This window comes from Chrysochloris asiatica, unplaced genomic scaffold, assembly GCF_000296735.1.
Source record: "Chrysochloris asiatica unplaced genomic scaffold, ChrAsi1.0 scaffold00392, whole genome shotgun sequence".
In the NCBI taxonomy this organism is placed as follows: domain Eukaryota; kingdom Metazoa; phylum Chordata; class Mammalia; order Afrosoricida; family Chrysochloridae; genus Chrysochloris; species Chrysochloris asiatica.
The window spans coordinates 87,146-107,550 of NW_006408910.1; the positions used below are offsets into that span (position 1 = coordinate 87,146).

General features: G+C 37.7%; 1 protein-coding gene across 1 annotated transcript in view; it reads left to right on the forward strand.

Moving 5' to 3' along the window:
* The first annotated feature begins 1,761 nt into the window (after nucleotides 1–1,761).
* MAP3K2 (mitogen-activated protein kinase kinase kinase 2) overlaps nucleotides 1,762–20,405 on the forward strand; it is a 74,034-nt gene continuing 55,390 nt past the window's right edge. The window contains exons 1-4 of the mRNA XM_006876565.1: nucleotides 1,762–1,829; nucleotides 8,364–8,476; nucleotides 11,999–12,039; nucleotides 19,482–19,581. Of these exons, the coding sequence (XP_006876627.1) occupies nucleotides 1,823–1,829; nucleotides 8,364–8,476; nucleotides 11,999–12,039; nucleotides 19,482–19,581 (261 nt within the window). The 5' untranslated portion in view covers nucleotides 1,762–1,822. The remainder of the gene's footprint in view (nucleotides 1,830–8,363; nucleotides 8,477–11,998; nucleotides 12,040–19,481; nucleotides 19,582–20,405) is intronic.

The window sequence follows — 20,405 nt, forward strand, 5'->3', positions numbered from 1 at the left end:
AACTCTCACCCTGTTCATTTTTACCTTACCCTTCATTTTTGTGCAAAGTCTTAAAGTTAGCTAGCAGTAAGAGTTTTGGCTTCTTTTCAGATTAATCTTAAGAATGTGCATAGCCTTGGGAATTTTCCTAGTCTTCAGGATTCTCAGGAATCTGTTGGAGCTTTACAAAACTCCTTATTGGCATTTTATTCCACAGCTTCGTTATTTAAAATTTTCTATTATTGTATATTATTTCCCCAAACTGTTCTCCCCTATCTCAAGATGTGCAAAAATTGTGCTTTTCAAATATACATTTGAGGAGTAAGATGTGCCTGTGCCAAGCCATCATATTTTCAGTTTTCTCATATGCATGTGAAAGTTGTACAATGAATAAGGCAGACTGCAGAAGAACTGATGCGTTTAAGTTATGGTATTGGAGAATAATATTAAAAGTACAATGGACTGCCAAAAAAAAAAAAAAAGTGACAAGCAAACCTATGTTGGAAGAAGTACAGCTAGAATGCTTCTTAGAAGCCAGGATCGCAAGATTTCTCTTCTCATATTTTGGACAGGAAGGATCAGTTCCTGGAGGGCATACGTAATAAAGTGGAGGGTCATGACAGAGAGGAAGACCCCCAATGAGATGAATTGACACAGTGGCAGCCAGGATGCTTTAGTGAGTTCAGATATAATAAGAATTGTGAGGATGACGCTGTTCCTGGCAGTGTTTCATTCTGTTGTGTACAAGGTCGCTATGAGTCAGAACTGACTCAACAGCACCTAACAACATTCTTTTCAATAAGTCTTTACTAGAAAAGTTAGAGTCAGATCAAATACAGACAGTTGCAAGTGATATCTTAGAGAACCACTACATAGGTGAAATGATAGCAATTTTTGGAAATGTGGCTTTGAAGGTTTTCCAGAGTCATTCTGTCTCTTCCAGTGGCTGTCTGGCTGCTGTCTTCCTAATTATTAAGGGCTGGTGGTTTTCAAAGTACTGTGGAACTGGAATGGAGGGCCAGTAGGAACAGAGAAGGTCAGAGCACCAGAAGGCTCTTTCTTTTCACTGAGATTCTTGAATTTCTGTAAACCTGTGCTTAATTCTGTTCCTTGGATTTCTGTAATCCTATGCTTTCAGGGTTTTGAAAAAATTAATTCTGACAATATTGCTTTTATGGAAGAAAAAAGTTTTTTGAGCTGTATATTCTGCTATTTTTATTGAGGAGACTGTATGTTGTTTTTTAAAACTGATATATTTTCTCATCTTTATGCCTGCCACTGCTCCACAGGAGTTTGAGTTTAGTAAATGATCTCTTAGGTAAGGTTCCTAACTCTCAAAAACATTTATGTTTTTCTAGCTTAGATATGAAGAGACCTGGTGGTTGAACTAAAAGTTTGGCTGATAGAGCCACCAGCCACTGTGTGGAAAGAAGATATGGCAGTTTTCTCTAAAGATTTACCACTTTGGGAACCCTTATGAGATAGTTCTGTTCTGTCCTGTAGAATCACTATGTGTCAGAATCAATTTGATGGCATTGAGTTTTGTATGGTTTGGGTTCAACAGATAGGAATCTGGAAAAGACTTAATTAAATTTAATATAAAATTTAAATTATCTTTAGTTCACTCTTAACAGTTGAATATCTGGGAAAAATACAGCACCTTAACCAGCAGATATGTGAAGTACCATATTGTATATTTATGGTGACTTTTTGTTTTAGGGTCTAGCACTTCTGTTTCTTCTTATTATTAATGGACTCCATTAATCTTGTTAATCCCTAGGACAACAAAGAATGCTGATGAAAACACCATTTCTTTAATTTTCAAATTGTTGAGCTGGTTGCCATGATGGGTGAGTTCAAACTAAAAATTTTTGAGCTATAATTAAAAAATAGAATGTGGGAAATTTTTTCTCTATTATGTGCATGACAAACCTTATAAAGAAATTTTACAATGCAATAGATTTATATAATGTTTTGTATTGAGTTATTTAATAGATTTGCAATTAAAGCACTTCATTGAATTAAATGGAAATGAGTTTTATGCTGTACATAATAGGGAGATTCAGAAGAAATTTAGAGTAATTGTAATTTTTCTTAGAGTCTGGTAGCAAGAGAGAATACTTAGAAAGAAACCTGACTTTTAAGAGTGAATAAATGCTGAGAAATTGTTATTATTTAGCAACAACCCAATACAGGTAGAATAAATAAAACAGCAGCATTACAAATATTAAAACACATTTATAACAGCATAGAGCAGTAAATCATTGGCAATAAGGGAGGATTTTTTTTATAACTTCTGTGAATTTCATGTGGTATTAGTCATAATGCTAATTGATAGGGAGAATAAAATATGGGAATGGGTTATATTTTCAGTGTATGTGTCTTGTTTTCTTCTCTTCTTATTTTTCTTTCTCCCTTTTTTTGGATCCAATGTGAGGCAGGGATTAGTCAGGGAAATATTACAAAGAAATGGAGGAATTGGGGAAAGTGTACTAAGTATTTAGAACCTGAGTTGTTAAACTTAGATCAATTCCTTGCTAAAATTTGTCTGTGTTACAGTTTTCATGCCATTTGCTTAAAATTTTAGCCAGTGTATTGTTTCTTCTTGTGTATATATCACATTGTAGACTGGAAACATAATATTCCCATATTCTTTAGTAGAAGAGATGTCTACTTGTGGCAAGCGTGTAAGCGAAAGCTGCATCTTCTTGCTTTTTAAATTTCTCTTCCCTTTTTTTTTTTTTTTTTAACTGTGACAGTAGTGCCCTTATGTAGTCCACATTCATTACTCTAGTCAGCCTCACCTCCAGCTTCAAACTGGATAGTCCTTTAGTGAACTAATATTAACTCCATTTTGGGAACTCTCAGTTTCACTCTTATGCTATTTGTTAATCTATTTGATTTCAACCATGCTTTTCAAATAATACTTCACTGTGATAAACAACAAAACAGAGAGCAACCATTGCTTAAAAACATATTCACAATTGTTTTTTTGAATCTTGGTTTCCCTTGCATTATAATATAGAGTAGACACTAGAGTGGGAGAGAAAGGAATAGTCAGAAACATCACACTAGAAGGCTTGTAAGTCCGTCTTCTGCCTTTAACTGATTGGAATACCTAAAACGGGGCTACAGCGTACCCGGTGAACGAGGCTTTCTGCGGAGCCTTTGCAATACATAAAACTATAGGTAGAAACCAGAACCACATCCAGATCACCAGAGATGAGAAATCCCCACTTGAAGGGACAAGCTGACGAGCCTGGAATGGTGAAAAGAACAAAAGATACATCTCGAATGGAAGACCTACAGGAAAAACACGACACAATGGAGACAGATGGACTGCTACTACGGGAACAAACGGGTCACTCTCCTAGGAGACATTGGGGCAGTCGGTCGGGTCCCACCAACGTAGACCCCCCACCCCAAAAAAAAAAAACAACAACAACTGAGACTCGGTGGAAATGCATGCTCGGATTGGTAAACACACGCATCACCGTTGGGGAGAAATGGGGTAAAGGCAGCAATGAAGCTGCGAGCTAAGCCTTACAATATTCAGAGGGCTTCTGTGGACCCGGTTGGGGACCTGGTTGGCAAGCAGTGCGAGGAGACCTGAGAGGACTTCTGGGCCCAGAGTCAGTGACATGGCCACGGAGGACTCAAGTGGAGAATGGAGCTGCAGGCTGATGGGAAGAGAGGGCATGTGCACAAGAACACCCACACTTGCAGATGACACCCACGTGACCGGGACTGGATGACTGGATGATCAGAGTTCAACCAGGAGAAGAAAGAAGAGGTGGGGGGAGGGAAGAAGATTGAACTGATCCAAGCTGATGAACTTATGCATACGAATGCAGTGACACAAAAGAGGCAACAAATCCTTACAGCAAGAAACATTCCCACCCCCTCCACACACAGAGTAGACAGAGAGGGGCAACTCGGACATTGAATACACAAATGGGGAGGGAGGGACTACAAAGGCAAGAAGTAACTGGCTTACAAGCTTTCAAGAGGGAACCTAGAGCTAGGGGGCATGGAGGAAGGCAGAATCACCAGTGAGTACTATCCAGTTTGTCTAGGTGGAGCTGATGAATTGAAATACAGATGGGTTACTCATGATACTGTAGTGAATAATGGTTATCAAGATGGATTGTGAGTGTTGGAAATGCAAGGGTAGATGTTTTGTAGCAAGGAAGAGAGCGATTATTTCTCTAGTCTAGGAGCGGAGGTCTCTGGGACCACCAACGTATAATAGCCGAGAACGGGACCCCACCCAGAGAACCATGGATGCCTGAGATTGAGACAGAGATGATGACATGGAGGGATGAAGCGGCTGGGGACTTTGGATCCAGAGAGGGAGAGGAACTGTAGGCCGAAGACTGAGGGGGGAGGTGGGAGTGTAGAGCACAGGCTTCTAGGATATGCCCTCTGATCGGAAGGAAGGTGATGCATGGAGGGGATTGGAACCATGGCAATGTAATGATATACAATGGAATGAATATGGAACTGAGGTTCTCTCATGTAAACTATCATATAATTCACAATAAAACATTAAAAAAAAAAAAACACATTTACAGCCCAGAAAAAAAAAACATATTCACAGAAAAACATGGATATTTTTAAAGTGTGGATCACATATTTGATTTTTTTTTTATTGAGGATCTTCTCCTGGATGGGAGAAAGATGAGGCAGTCTGCTTCCGTAAAGGTTTACACTGTCACAAATAGGCTTGACTGCAATGGGTTTGTTCTTTTTGGTTTTGTTGTCCTATAGTCATTTCTCAAGTCTACTAAATAAGCATTCACAAAACAAACTAAACCCTCTGTCATCAAGTTGTTTCTGACTTGTAGTAATCCTATGGGGGGGTGTTCTGAGATTTAAATCTTTATGGGAGTAGACAGCCTCATCTTTCTCCTATGGAACACCTCGTTACCAGTCCAGTACCTTGCAGTTAGCAGCCCAGCTCCTAGCCCACAGTGCCACCAGGACTTCTTTTTCTAATTAATTCAGCATTTCTAGTAAAAGGTTTTGTATGAAACTATTTCTCAAATATTTTCTGGCTTTATAGCCAACTAAAAGTCCATTCAACATATATCAGAAGCTTCTTCTCTATACCCATTGGTCAGACGCGAGGATTCTCTGGGCATCTTTGTTGTCTATTGGATCACCTCATTATCATATGACATTTATAACCAGTTTAATCTGTAGTTCAAATTCACCATTCACTCTGTAGGAGAAAACTGAGGCTTTCTGCTCCTGTAAAGATTTACTGTCTTGGAAACCCTATACAGGGTCACTGTGAGTTAGGATCAACTCATTGGCAGTGAGGGAATGATTACCACAAGTTTTCCCTGAATTTTTATAACAGTCCTTGTAGTGTGAGTATGTTCACACTTTCTATGATCATTTGTGAATTTCATTGCTTTTGCTTTGTCACTCTCCTCAAAGTAAGTTTCCTACTAGATACTTATCTACCATGTGATTGTCCTTCAAGACAGAAAAAGAATGAGCTTAATGAAATTGTGTTTTGTTTTGTATGTCATCTCCATAAAGAATTACTTTTGCCAAATCACTGTGAGACATAAATGACTTTCTTTGCTTTTTTTTACATCTAGGATAGAAAATGGTAGTCATTTTTCTTAACAAGAAAAATGTTGTTAAGTGCCGTTGAGTCAGCTCTAACCCATAGTGACCCTGTATAGGACTTCTGAGGAGCATCTGGTGAGATTGAACCGCTGACCTTGTGGTTCAAACTGATTTTGCAATCCAACGCATTAACCCCCAGCGCCACACCAGGAAAATAAATATATGTAAATGTATTAAAGATTAAGTTGAAGCCTTCCTGGCAATTATTTATTTTGGCATGTGATATTAAACACTTGAAAACTCCTATTCAGATATTAAGTTTTCTAATAAAAAAAATAAGAACAGCATTGCTATTGTTGTTGTTAGGTGCAGTTAGGTCAGTTCTAACTTACAGCGGCCCTATGCATAGCAGATGTCCTGCACCATCCTCACAATTGTTATGCTTTAGAACAGCATAGGTGGTGGTGGTCTTGTGCCCTGGTGTCGGTTCTGACCCAGAGTGACCCTACATGGGGTTTCTGAGCTGTAAATCTTTACGGGAGCAGAAGACCTTATCTTACTCCCACGGAACAGCTGGTAGTTTTGAACTGCTGACCTTGAGGTTGGCAGCCTGACTCATAACCACTATGCTACTAGAGCTCCTTTAGAACAACATAGATACATGTAAGTATAAAATTTCACTCTGCAGCATAAATTAAGGATCTTACCATTATCACGAATGCCTTATCATTATACTGAATGGAGTTAGTCTATCACAATAGGACAAATATTGTGTAAGACCAGTATTGTAAAAAGTGCAAAAAAAAAAAAAAAAAAATAGGGAAGGGCCCTTTCTTGATTCCAAAGTCCAAAAAAAAAAAAAAAAGTTTTCACACTAAAAGAAACATTCTATGATGATTGTTCCAGGGTCAGAGGGAAGGCGGAGTTACTCACTCTCTAGAAAGTTGTTGTTATTAAGTGCCACCGAATTGGCTCCAGTCATAGTGACCCTGTATAGAGTTTCCAGGGTTCCTGGTGAATTTGAACCACCAACCTTTTGGTTCTCAGTCCAATGCATATCCTACAGAGCCATAGCAGGACTCCTAGAGGGTAGACATATGTTAATTTGGGTGAAGGGGAAGGCAATATACAATAAAAGGGAGGTTGGCAAAAGAATGAACTGCAATGTTAGTAGTTCAAATCCACCAGCCATTCCTTGGAAACCCTAGACATGGTCACTGTGAGTTGGAACTGACTCAGTGGCACTTAACAACAGCAGCAGCATATATGAACTGGAACCCTAGTAGCAATATTTTTTACTTACCCTCGTATGTAAAGTTTCTCAATTATCTTACTAACTGCTTATTATCATTAGTAGAATTTATTTACTAGTGAAAATTAATTAAATTCTTCCCAAGGAGCTCTGGTAGCATAGTGGTTACGAATCGGGCTGCGAACCGCAAGGTCAGCAGTTTGAAACTACCAGCTGTTCCACAGGAGAGAGATGAGGCTTTCCGCTCCTGTAAAGATTTACAGCCTCGGAAACTCTGTACAGGGTCGCTGTGAGTCGGAACTGACTCCACGGCACATAACCATCACCACCAAGAATTTATAATATATCATTTGTGTTACTAACAGACACATCCTTACAGTATCAGAAATATTTGCTATGTTTGGAAGTTCATGATTCAGGATGCTTTCCTCAGTTTTATGATTTAGTACTTTATATAAGAAATTGACCTTTCATATATTGTGATCTTCTAGATCATTAATTAAGGAGCTCTGGTAGTGTAGTGGTTATGAATCGGGCTGTGAATTCATAAGGTCAGCAGTTCGAAACTATCAGCCATTCCACGGGAGAACGATGAGGCTTTCTGCTCCCATAAAGATTTACAGCCTCGGAAACCCTGTACAGGGTTCCTATGGGTCGGAACTAATTTGACGGCACTTAACAACAACAGCAACAGATTGTTAATTAGCTGAGATCATTAAATTAGGAGCCCAAATGGAACTCAGGATTAGGTGTTGGGCTGTTGACCACATGTTCGTTCAAACCCTGTAGGAGAAAGATAAAGCTGTCGGCTCCCAGAAGGATTTACAGTCTCGGAAACCTTTCATAGGGTCGCTATGAGTTGGACTCCTGGTGTGGTGCTGTAGGATCAGCACTGTTCTACAAACCATCAGGTCAACAGTTCAAGCCCACTAGCTGCTCCTTGGAAACCCTACACAGGGTCACTTTGAGTTGCAACAACAACGAATCAGAATGAACTTACTGGCAGTGGGGGTTTTTGTTGTTCTTTTATTTGCAAATTAAGTTCTTTTTTGTTTCTGACGTCATTAAACATTAATGGAGAAAAGTTTTAAAGTGGATTCTATACTTTGAATGTAAATGATGATGGCATTTATAGAAAGGTGAGTGTTCTTTTTTTTTTAATCCTGCTTGCTTTAATTAAGATTTTAGATGGCTTGTTGAGTTTTAATTGAGGAGTCATAGAAGAAAATGTCTTATTACTGTATCCGCTTTTATCCTTATCACAGGACATTATTGCGTTATTAGAAGAATCAGACTGACATTATCTTGCCTGTAAACATCTTGTGTGTGGACCCGTAGTTTGGAGCAGGAGTCTAGTGTTATTTATCATCAGTCATTAAATAATTATAATTTTATTTAAATAAATATTCAAAATAATTGAAGTCTATTTATCTAAAAATTTTCTAGATGCATTTTGGCATTAAATTCCATGATAAATTTTGTGTTTCATGTGTATTACAAATAAATATAAAGAAATTACAGTTCTTTGTCTTATTTTTTAAATACTTAGATGATCAGCAAGCTTTGAACTCAATTATGCAAGATTTGGCTGTTCTTCATAAGGCCAGTCGACCAGCGTTATCCCTACAGGAAATCAGAACAATAAAATCACCTAAAAAACAGGTATATCTATCAGTGATCCTTTAATCAAATATATATATCATTTTTCTGTGAGTTATTTACCTTTAATAGCCTGGTTTTAAAGAAAATTTGTTTAGCTTTCACACTTTTGAAGCAAACATGTTACTGATGCTTGTTATACTACCATAAGAGCATACATTTAAAAAATTAGTACAGTTATATTTAACGTGCTGTGTTCTCTCTAGAGGTGTTAGTTCATCTCTCTTACAGCATGTAATGTAAGCAAATTGTTTTTATTTCAAGTAATCTATTCTGGAAGCTGATTATTTACAATTAAGCATGATTTGATTCTTCTAAATGAAGATTGGCATGTCCAACATAAAAAGTAGAAATATAGTAGTCTACATTTCCCTCTATAACATGATTATCAAATGTACCATATTCTTCTTGATGCCATCAGGAATAGATTTTTATTGACTTTCCTGTTGAGCCTAGACTTCACAATATGTCTCAACTCAGTTCTTTGACAAACACTATTCGTTGACTGGAGTTGACAATAATAAAAGAAATCTTGCCTCTTCTGTGTTTTGAATGAGTAGTTGTAAGGTGCTGTCAAGTCAGTTCTGACTCACAGTAACCCTATGCATAACGGAACTAAACATAGCCTGGTCCTGCACCATCCTCACAACTGTTGTTAACACTTAAGCCCATTGCTGCTGATAATGTGCCAATCCATCTTGTTGGGGAGTTTCCTTTTCCAAGGGCTGGTCCTTGCTGATAATATTTCTGAAGTATAAAAGATGAAGTCTCGCAATCCTTGCTTCTAAGGAGTATGCTGGCAGTACTTCTTCTGAAACAGATTTGTTTGTTCTTTTTCGACACCATGACTCAAATGCTGTAATTTTTATATGGTCTTCCTTATTCATTGTCCAACTTTCGCATGCATATGAAAATACCATGGCTTAGGTCAGGCGTACTTTAGTTCTCAAACTGATACCTTTGCTCTTGAACACTTTAAAGAGGTCTTGTGCAGATTTGCCTAATACAATATGTCATTTGATTTCTTGACTGCTGCTTCTATGAGTGTTGATAATGGATCCAAGCAAAATGAAGTCTTTGACAAGTTTAATATTTTCTCTGTTTATCATGACATAATCATGATGGTTCAGTTGTGAGAATTTTTGTTTTCTTTACATTGAGGTGCAACCTATACTAAAGGCTGTGGTCTTTGATCTTCATCAGTAAGTATTTTGAGTCCTCTTTGCTTTTAGCAAGCAAGGTTGTATCGTCTCCCTTCATTCCTGATGTCCCATTCTTCTTGATATAACCCAGTTTCTTGGATTATTTGCTCAGCATACAGATTGAATAAATCAGGTGAAAGAATACAACACTGGCATACACCTTTCCTGATTTTAAACCATTCAGAATCTTCTTGTTCTATTCAACCTCTTGGTCTATGGATAGGCTCCTCATGATTACAATCAAGTGTTCTAGAATACCCATTCTGCACAGTGTTGTCATGATCCAGACAATCTAAAGCCTTTGCATAGTCAGTAAAGCACAAATAAACCTCTTTTTGTATTCTGTGCTTTTAGCCAAGATCCATCTGACATCAGCAATGATATTCCTAGTTCCATGTCGTCTTTTGAACCTCGCTTGAGTCTCTGGCAGTTCCCTGTGTATGTACTATGGCCACCATTTTTTAATTACCTTCAGCAAAATTTTATTTTCATGTGATAATGATATTTTTTTATTCCCTTGGGTTGCCTCTCTTTGGAATCAGCACAAATGTGGATCTCTTCCAATTGGTTGGTCAGTTAGCTGTCTTCCAAATTTCTTGGTGTAGATGAATAAGTACATTCAGTCCTGCATCAGTTTGTTGAAAGATTTCAATTTTTATTCTGTCAATTCCTGGAGGCTTGTTTTTGCCAATGCCTTCAATGCAGCTAGGACTTCTTCCTTCAGTACCATCAATTATTGAAATTATATGCTACCTCCTGAAGTGTTTGAACACTGACAATTCCTTTTAGGTACAGTGACTCTCTGTATACCTTCTGTCGTCTTTGGAAGTTTTCTGCATCACTTAGTATTTTACCCATGGAATTCTTCAGTATTGCAAGTCGAGGCTTGAATTTTTTCGACAGTTCTTTCAGCTTGATAAATGCTGAGTACATTCTTCCCTTTTGTTTTTCTAAGTCTAGATCATTGCACATTTCATTGTAATGCTTGACTTTTTCTTCTCAAGCTGCCTTTTGAAATTTTCTGTTCAGCTCTTTAACTTCTTCATTTCTTCTATTCGTTTTAGTATTTCTACATTAGAGAACCAGTTTCCAAGTCTCTTCTGACATCCATTTTGGTCTTTTTCTCCTTTTTTGTCTCCTTCATGACCTTTTGCTTTCTTCATATATGATGTGCTTGATATCATTCCACAACTCTTTTGTTCTTCAGTCATTAGTGTCTAATGCATCAAATCTCTTCTTGAGATGATCTCTAAATCCAGGTGAAATATGTTCATGGTCATATTTTGCCTCTCATGGACTTGTTTCCATTTTCTTCAACTTTAGCCTGAACATGCATATGAGCAAGATCTTATAAAATTCTCTCATGGAATCTCCAGCATCATTTCTATCACCAAAGCCGTATTTTCCAACTACTGACCCTTCCCTTTGTTTCCAGCCTTCTCACCTTTTGTTTCCAACCTTTTCATTCCAGTCACCAGTAATTAGTAGTACATTTTTATTGCATGTTTAGTCAATTTAAGACTGAAGAAATTTTCAGAATTTTTCTGTTTCATCATTACTGGATTCAGTGGTCGGTGCATGAATTTGAATAATAGTTGTATTAGCTGGTCTTCTTTTTAGGAGTATGGATATTTTCCTGTCACAGACTGTGTTATACTTCAAGATAGATCTTGAAATTTTTTTTTGATGATGAATTTGACTCCATTTCTCCTGAATTTTTCATTCCCGTCATAGTAAGCCTGATAACACAGTGACCAAAGTGGCCAATCAGTCCATTTCAACTCATTAATGCATAGGATATCAGTCTTTATGTGTTCCATTGAATTTTGGCAACTCCTAATTTTCTTAAATTCATGCTTTATACATTTCATGTTCTGATTATTAATGGATGTTTGCAGCTTTTTCTTCTCATTTTGAACTGTTCCCCATCAGCAAATGAGCTTTACTAAGTTCCCAGGAACTTTACTCCATTAGTGTAATAACAGTCAACTCTGCTTTGAGGAGGCAGTACTTCCCCAGTCATATTTTCAGTACCTTCCTATCTGAGGGGCTCCTATTCCGGCACTATATCTGATAATGTTTTTATATTTTAGCACTATATTTGACAATATTTCACAGAAGCTCCACTGAAACCTCTCCACCATGGGTAACCTTGCTGGTGTGTTAAATGCTGGTAGCATAGCATCCAGCATCACAGCAATGCACAAGCTACCACAGTACGACAAACTGATAGACACATGAGTGGCTAAGACAAAAAAAATGAGAAACTCTAGAAATTTTACCTGGTTTCTGTCCATATGACTGATTTTTCATTTCACTACAGAATGATGTTCGAGTCAAATTTGAACATAGAGGAGAAAAAAGGTAAGCAAGGAAACATTACATATTAGTTCATTGATTTTATCAAGCATGTAATCTAGTTAAATCAAAAAAAGTTCTTTCTAGATTTTAATGATGGTTGTTCATGACTTACAAATTAAAATAAGAATACATGATAGACTTAAAATAGGCTAACCATTTGATGTGATTAATGTTTTTATTTGTAATACGGTATGGACTCCTGCTATGACACAGTAAGCTTGGTAATTCAAATCCACTAACCTTTCCTCAGAAACCCTTTACAGGATCACTATGAGTCAGAACTGAACTAGATGACACTTTTAACAACAACCTCAATACTTTATGGAAAATAAGTAAGATAAGGTTGCTATATAATGCAACCTTAAATAGAAGTTAATCTTAAAACCTTTTTTTTTACTCAGTAGAAACGAAATATATTTCTTTTTAAGTATTATTATATCATCCCTTCAGATGCTATACAGAATTTATTCATGTGGATTTAAAAAGCTCACAATTATGATTATTCTTAAGAGACCTAAAGGATATGACATGTATTAAATTAATAACATTGAGGAAGGATGAATTAGAATGGTGGTTGTAAGTTATTTAGCAGGGGTGTAAACCTAGCCTCTACTTGGTATCTCTGTCTCAAATTGATGATGGTTATGATAGTGATGGCTGGTGTTGCACTGTGGGAAGCACTAGACCACATGGTCAGTTTGAACCACAAGGTTGGTGATTTAAATCCACCAGCACCTCTTCGGAAACCGTATGCTATTGTTTGTTGTTTGTTGTTGTTAGGTGCCATCAAGTCGGTACCGACCCATAGCGACCTTATGTATAGCAGAACGAAACACTGCCCGATCCTGGGCCAACTTCACTACTATTGCCATACTTGAGTCCATCGATGCTGCCACTTGGCCAGTCCATCTCATTGGAGGTCTTCCTCTTTTTCTCTGACCCGTCACCTTACCAAACACATCCTTCTCCAGTGACTGGCCCTTTCTGACAATATGCCTTAAGTATGAGAGATGAAGTTTGGCCATCTTGGCCTCCAAGGAGCAGTCTGGCTGCACTAGTGCTGTCAGTTCGGTTCCAAGTCATAGCAACCCTGTACAGGGTTCCCAAGGAATGGCTGGTGAGTTTGAACCACCAACCTTGTGGTTCAAACTGACCTTGCAGTCCAGTGCCTTATCCCATAGTATCACAGGGTCAATACTAGTCAGAACAGACTCGATGGCACTAAACAACAGCAATAACAATGGTGGTGGTATTGTTGACAGAGCTGCTAAGAATACTTAGTATGAGTTAGAGATGATGTGATTTCAGGTATGCTATTTGTGTTTCTTATTAATTTAGTTTGAAATTTTTTGTCAGCTTGAAGGACTTCAAGAAGATTCACAAATCATAGAAACAGAATATTTAAAAATAATTTACACAAAAATGCTAAAAAACATGGGACATACCAGCTGTACTATATACCTATTCTCCAGTGTACTTTTTTCCTTGGTTAAAAATTTTCAGTGGATATTTTCCCAGTTGTTATCATTCATTCAGCAGCTACTCTATACCAGGCACTGTGGTAGCCCTGAAGGGATGCTGTGAGAAAATAGACATGGTCCCTTTCATTGTCGTGTTTACAAGTTAGTCCCCAAGCTTAAGTACATCTTCTTGGGACATTACAGGTTAATCCATTGGGATTAATACTACCATTTTATTTTAAAATTTTAGTCATTTAAATATATTTATTTTGGGAGTGTGCTTACATGATATATGAGGGAGCTTCAAAAAATTTATTGGAATATTCTTTAAATTCTTGTATTGAAGCCCCCTCATATATGCTCAAAATTTTTGAGTTGATAAGGGTACGTAAGATCAAAATTTGAAACCACAAAGAATGACTTTATTATTTTTAACAGTTTTATTGCATCCCATAGTGTAAATGTCATAGTTGATTTAATTTGTTTCCACAATGAATACTTTACTCTTTAATATTCACCTACCAATTTCAGCACTAATTAAAAATTGGTGAAAATTTTAATATTCTATTTCTTACCAAAATAATAAATTTCAGAGTTATTAGACTTTCTGTTAAGAATCTGTGTACTTCAGCAGACAATAGTTGTTATGATGTTCATATTGTTGTTGTTATTAGATGTCATTAAGTTGATTCTGACTTGTAGCAACCCTATGGAGAACAAAATACTGTCTATTTCTGCACCAGCCTCACAACTGTTATTATGCTTGAGCCCATTGTTGCTGCCATTGTGCCACTCCATCTTGTTGGGGGTCTTTCTTTTTTTCACTGACCCTCCAGTTTACCAAGCATGATTCTTTCTCCAGGGATTGGTCCCTCCTGATAATGTGTCCAAAGTATGAGAGACAGTCTTGCCATCCTGGCTTCTAAGGAGCATTCTGACTGTACTTCTTCCAACATAGATTTGTTTGTTCTTCTGGCATTCCATGGTACTTTTAATACTCTTCTTTAACACCATAACTCAAATGTATCAATTCTTCTATGGTCTTCCTTATTCATTGTCCAGCTTTCACATACATATGAGACAATTGAAAATACCAAGATTTGAGTCAGGCACACCTTAGTCCTCAAACTGACATCTTTTCTCTTAAACACTATAAAGAGGTCTTGTGCAGCAGATTTGCCTATGATTTCTTGACTGCTGCTTCCATGAGTGTTGATAGTAGATCCAAGCAAAATTAAGTCTTTGACAACTTCAATATATAAAAATATATTTTCCATTGTAAATGGAAAGTCCATTTATAATGATGTTACTGATTAGTCCCGTGGTGAGGTGTCATACAGAAGGCTGTGGCCTTTGCTCTTTATCAGTAAGTATTTTAAGTAGTCTTTGTTTCAGCAAGCAAGATTATATCGTTTTCATATTGTAGGTTGTTAATGAGTCTTCCTCCAATTCTGTTGCCATATTCTTCTACATATAATCCATCTTCTCACATTATTTGCTCAGCATACAGATTGAATAAGTATGGTACAAGAAAACAACCCTGACACATACTTTTCCTGATTTTAAACCATTCAGTGTCCCCTTGTTTTGTTTTAACCACTACCTCTTACTCTATGTACTGGTTCCTCATGAGCGCAACTAAGTGTTCTGGAATACCCATTTTTCATAATGTTATTCATAGTGTGTCATTATCCACACAGTTGAAACCTTTGCATAGTCAGTAGAGCATAGGTAAACATCTTTTGGGTATTCTCTGCTTTCAGCCATAATCCATCTCAATCAACAATGGTAATGCTCATTCTATGACCTCATCTGAATCCAATTTGAGCCTCTGGCAGTTCCCTGTCAATGTACTGTTGTTGATGCTTTTGGATTATGTTTACCTAAATTCTACTTATATTTTAAATGAGTGATGTTTTTCGATGATTTCTTCATTTCGTTGTGTCACCTCTCTTTAGAATGGACAGAAATATGAGATCTCTTCCAATCATTTGGCCAGATAGTTGTCTTCCAAATTTCTTGGCATAGATGAGTGAGTGCCTCCAATGCTGCATCAGTTTGTTAAAAGATTTCAATTTGTATTCTACCAATTCGCAGAGTCTTTGTTCTTTGTCAGCTCCTCTAGTGCACCTTGGACATCCTCCTTCAATGCCATTGGCTCTTAATCATATGCTACCTCTTGAAATGATTGAATATCAACCATTTCTTTTTTTTTTTTTTAATTATGAATTATGAATTAAGAAATCCTATCGCATTTCTTTTATTTGCAATGATTACAATCCCCTCCATGTATTATCAAACAACCAAAGGGTACACCCCGCAAGCCTGCCCCCCAATCTTCAGCACACAGCCCCTCTCCCTCGTTGAGTCCAGAGTCCCCAGTTGCTCCATCTTTCCATGTCATCATCTCTGCCTCCATCTCTGGCGTCACTGTTTCTCTGGGTAGGGTCCCACACTCCATTCTTCTCCCTTGATGGTCCCAGGGACCTCCGCTCCTGGACTACAAAATCAACCACTCCCCTCCTTTTGTTACAAAATGTCTACCTTTATATTTCCAACCCTCACAGTCAGTCCTGACAGTAATTATTCACTATTGTACCACTAGAGTCTTATCCCCATCTCCTTTCTTCAGCCCATTCCGACAGATTGGAAGCCACTCAGTGGAGATTCTACCTTCCTCTGCACCCTCTGGATCTAGGCTCCCTCTTGAAAGCTTGTAAACCAGTCACTTCTTGCCTTTGTAGCACCTCCATTTTGGGTAGCCAATATCTAAGTTGCCTATCCCTGTCAACCCTATGTACTGAGGGGGTGGGAATGACCCTCGCTGTAAAGATTTATTCCCTCTTTTGAGCTACTACATCCACAAGCATAGGTAAAGTTCATCAAATTGTAGCAGATTACTCTGTTTTTTCTCTTCTTTGTTCTTTTAGTCGAGTTCTGATCATCCAACCATTGAAGCCAGGTCAAGTGGGTATTATCTGCAAGTATGGATGTTCTTGTACATCTCCTCTCACTTTGTATCAGCTTCACTCTCCCTCTAGTCCTCTGTGACTATGTCACTGTCTCTGGGCCCAAGAGTCCCCAGGTCTTGCCATACTGCTGGCCAACCAGGTCTCAAACCAGATTCACAGGAGTCTATTGAATGTGGTTGGACTTAGTTCACAACTTCATTGCTGTTTTTCCCCCACTTCCCATTATCGGTGACCAAATGTGGTCACCAGCCAGACCATATGCCTGCTCATGTATTCCTCTTGGAAGGGGGTTTGCCTTGAGGGGACCTGACCACTTGCCTTGATGGTTCCCAAGTGAACAACTTGCCCATTCCTGCAGTAGTCAAACTCCCATTATTGTTTTATTATTTTTTCTGCCCGTCTTTCTTTCAAGAAGCATCTTCTGTTCTTCCAGAAGCCCCAGGCTGGTCTGCGTGTCCTTTCAAGTGGAAATTTCCCGCCTCAGAAGATTCTGGATAGGATTCAGGATTCCACCTATGTGGTGGAATGCAATGCAAAGGCTCTTATGCAATGCAGAGACTCCGCAGGAAGCCTCCTTCACTGGACTAGCTCTAGCCCTAGCCCCGTTTTAGGTATTCCAATCTGATATAGGCTGAAGACGGACTTACAAGCTTTCTATGGTGATGCTTTTCGCTATTCCTTTCTCTCCCCCTCAAGTGTCTGTAGGCAAGGGAAACCAAGATTCAAAAACATTATTTCCCCTCTTTTCCCCATTCAAACCATGCCTCAATCCCTGTATCCCAGAGTCTTGTTATTCCAAAGTTGTGCATACATCATTACTTAACTGTGCCCCACTTAGCCCATGCAAGCTTGCCTAACTGTTCTTCTATTCCCCTCCCCCTTCTTGGGTATTGCCACCCACCCCCCTCCCAGCACCCAGGCTATCTTCTGTCTATTCCCTACCATGTGCTGTACCTCCCTCCCCTCACCCCACCCCACCCCATACTTCCCAGTGACCAGCAAACGTTTTTTTTTACCCTTTTAGTGTGTGTTCTTTTTCTTAATCTTTTACAATAATGGTCCTATGCAGCATTTCTCCTTTTGTGACTAATTTCACCAACCATTTCTTTTTGGTACAGTGACTCTTTTGGTTTTCTAACTCCAGGTCTTTGACATTTCATTATAATAAACTATTTTTCTCAAGCCGCTCTTTGAAATTTTCTGTTCAATTGTTTTTAGCTCATTTCTTCAATTTGCTTTAATATCTCTATGCTAGAGAGCAAGTTTCACAATTTCTTCTGACATCCATTTTCTTCTTTTCCTTCTCTCTTGTCTTCTTAATGACCTTTTGCTTGCTTCCTGTATGATGTCATTGTTGTCATCCCACAACTATTCTAGTGTTCTCTCATTAGTGTCTAATGCATCAAATATATTCTTGAGCTTTTAGGTATCTAAATTCAGGTGGGATGTGTTCAAGATCATATTTTGGCTCTCGTGAACTTGTTTTAATTTTCTTCAGCTTCAGTCTGAACTTGCATGTGAGAAACTGATAGTCTGTTTCACGGTCTGCCCTGATCTTGTTTTGACTAATGATATAGAGTTCTTCCACCATCTCTTCCCACAGATGTAGTCAGTTTAATATTACTGTGTATTCCATCAGGTGAGATCCATGTGTATGTTGTTGTTGTTAAGTACCATGGAGTCAGTGCCAACTCACAGCAATCCTGTACAGGGTTTCTGAGGCTGTAAATCTTTATGGGATAGAAAGCCTTATCTTTCTCCCACAGAAAGGCTGGTAGTTTCGAACTGCTCACCTTGAAATTAGCAGCCCGATTCATATAGTCATCATTTATGTCATTTACAAAAGTATTTACAATGAATAAGTCATTGATCTTGCAAAATTCTATCATACAATCTCCAACATCATTTCTTATCACCAAGACATTCCTTATCATTTCTTACCACCAAGATGAACCACAGCAGTTTTCCACAATGGATAAAACATTTTGTATTTCCACATTTCCTTCCTGTTTCCATCCTTTGCATTCCAATTGCCAGTCATTATCAATACATCTTGATTGCATGTTTGATCACTTTCAGACTGAAGAAATTGATATAATTCTTCAGTTTCTTCATTACTGCCTTTAGTGGTTGGTACATAAATTTGAATAATGCTGGTATTAATTGGTCTTCCTCTTAGGCATATGGATATTATCCTGTCACAGACAGCATTATGCTTCAAGATAGATCTTGAAATGTTCTTTTTGATGGTGAATGTGACACTATTTCTCTTCAATTTGTCTTTCTCTGGCATAATAAACCATTTAATTGTCAATTTCAAAACAGCCAATACCAGTCCATTTCAGCTCACTGATTCCTCGGATACTGATCTTTATGCATTCCATTTCATTTTTGACAACTTCCAATTTTCAAAGATCATACTTCATGCATTTGGTGTTCTCATTACTCGTTGGTGTTTACTGCTGTTTCTCTTCACTTTGAATTTTGTCCCATCAGCATGTGAAAGTCCTGAAAGCTTTCCTCCACTCATGGCATTACAGTCAACTCTACTTGAGGAGGTAGCTCTTCCCCAGTTGTATTATAAATACCCTTCAACCTGAGGGGCTCATCTCCTGGCACTATAGCTGACAGTATTCTGATGCTATTCATAATGTTTCAATGTTCAATATTTTGGTGCTATCTGACAGGGTTCTACTGTTGTTCATAACGTTTTCAGTGGCTAAACATTCAGAAGTAGTCTGTTTCTCCTTCTTACTGTGTCTTAGTCTGGAAACTCAGCTGAAACCTGTCCGTCATGGGTGACACTGCTGATATTTAAAATACCGATGGCATAGCTTCCAGCATCATAGCAACGTGCAAGCCATCATAAATATGACAAACTGACAAGCAAGTGGTGGGGTGTTCACTTTATTTTTACTTAATTTTGTGTCTCTTTAGCTATAAGTAATTGTTGCAGGTGTGTTATTAGACAATGCCTAATAAAATAAAATATTTTGAAATTCTTCCTGTATAGAATCCTTCAGTTTCCCAGGCCAGTTAAACTGGAAGATCTGAAGTCTAAAGCTAAAATTGCCTTTGGACAATCTATGGATCTACATTATACCAACAATGAGGTAAATAGATATACATTACCTTTTACCTTTTTTTCTTTTCTTTTGTGATTGGTTTATTTTGCTCAATATGTCTTCCTAGCTCCAACCATACTGTAAGCTTATATCAAGACTTCATTTTTTCCTGCTGGTTGATTAGTAATTTATTATACATTTGCATCATATTTTGATTTAGTATTCATCTGTTAATGGGCATTTAGGTTGTTACCACCTTTTGACTGATGTGAATAGTACTGTAGTGAACATTGATATACAAACCATTTTTTGTATCTCTATTTTCAAATCTTTTGGATATGTATCTACAAGTGCAATTACTGGGTCATATGGCAGTTCTATTTTTGTTTTTTTGACAAATCACAACACAGTTTTCCACAATGGATAAAACATTTTGCATTCCCACAAGCAATGGATAAAGGTTCCAATTGTCTTACACTGTCTCCAACATTTGTTATTTTCTACCTTTTTCATAACAAGTATTTTATCTTAATCTTCCTGTTATTGTTGTTAAGTGCCGTTGAATCAGTTCTGACTCATAGCGACCCATACACAGCAGAACAAAACACTGCCTGGTCTTGTATCATCCTCAGGATTGTTGTTTTGGTTGAGCACATATACATTACCTTTTTTTTTTTCAATCTTCTTTTTTTATTTTTTTAAATTTAAGGTTTTTATTGTGGATTGAGTGAAAGTTTACAGGCCACATCATCAGTTTTACATTCAACAATTCAAATAACTTGTTTCATTACATTGATTATAATCCCCTCCATATACCATCAGTTAAAAGTATTTATCTTTATCCACGTTAGCTTTTTTTAAAAAACACACAA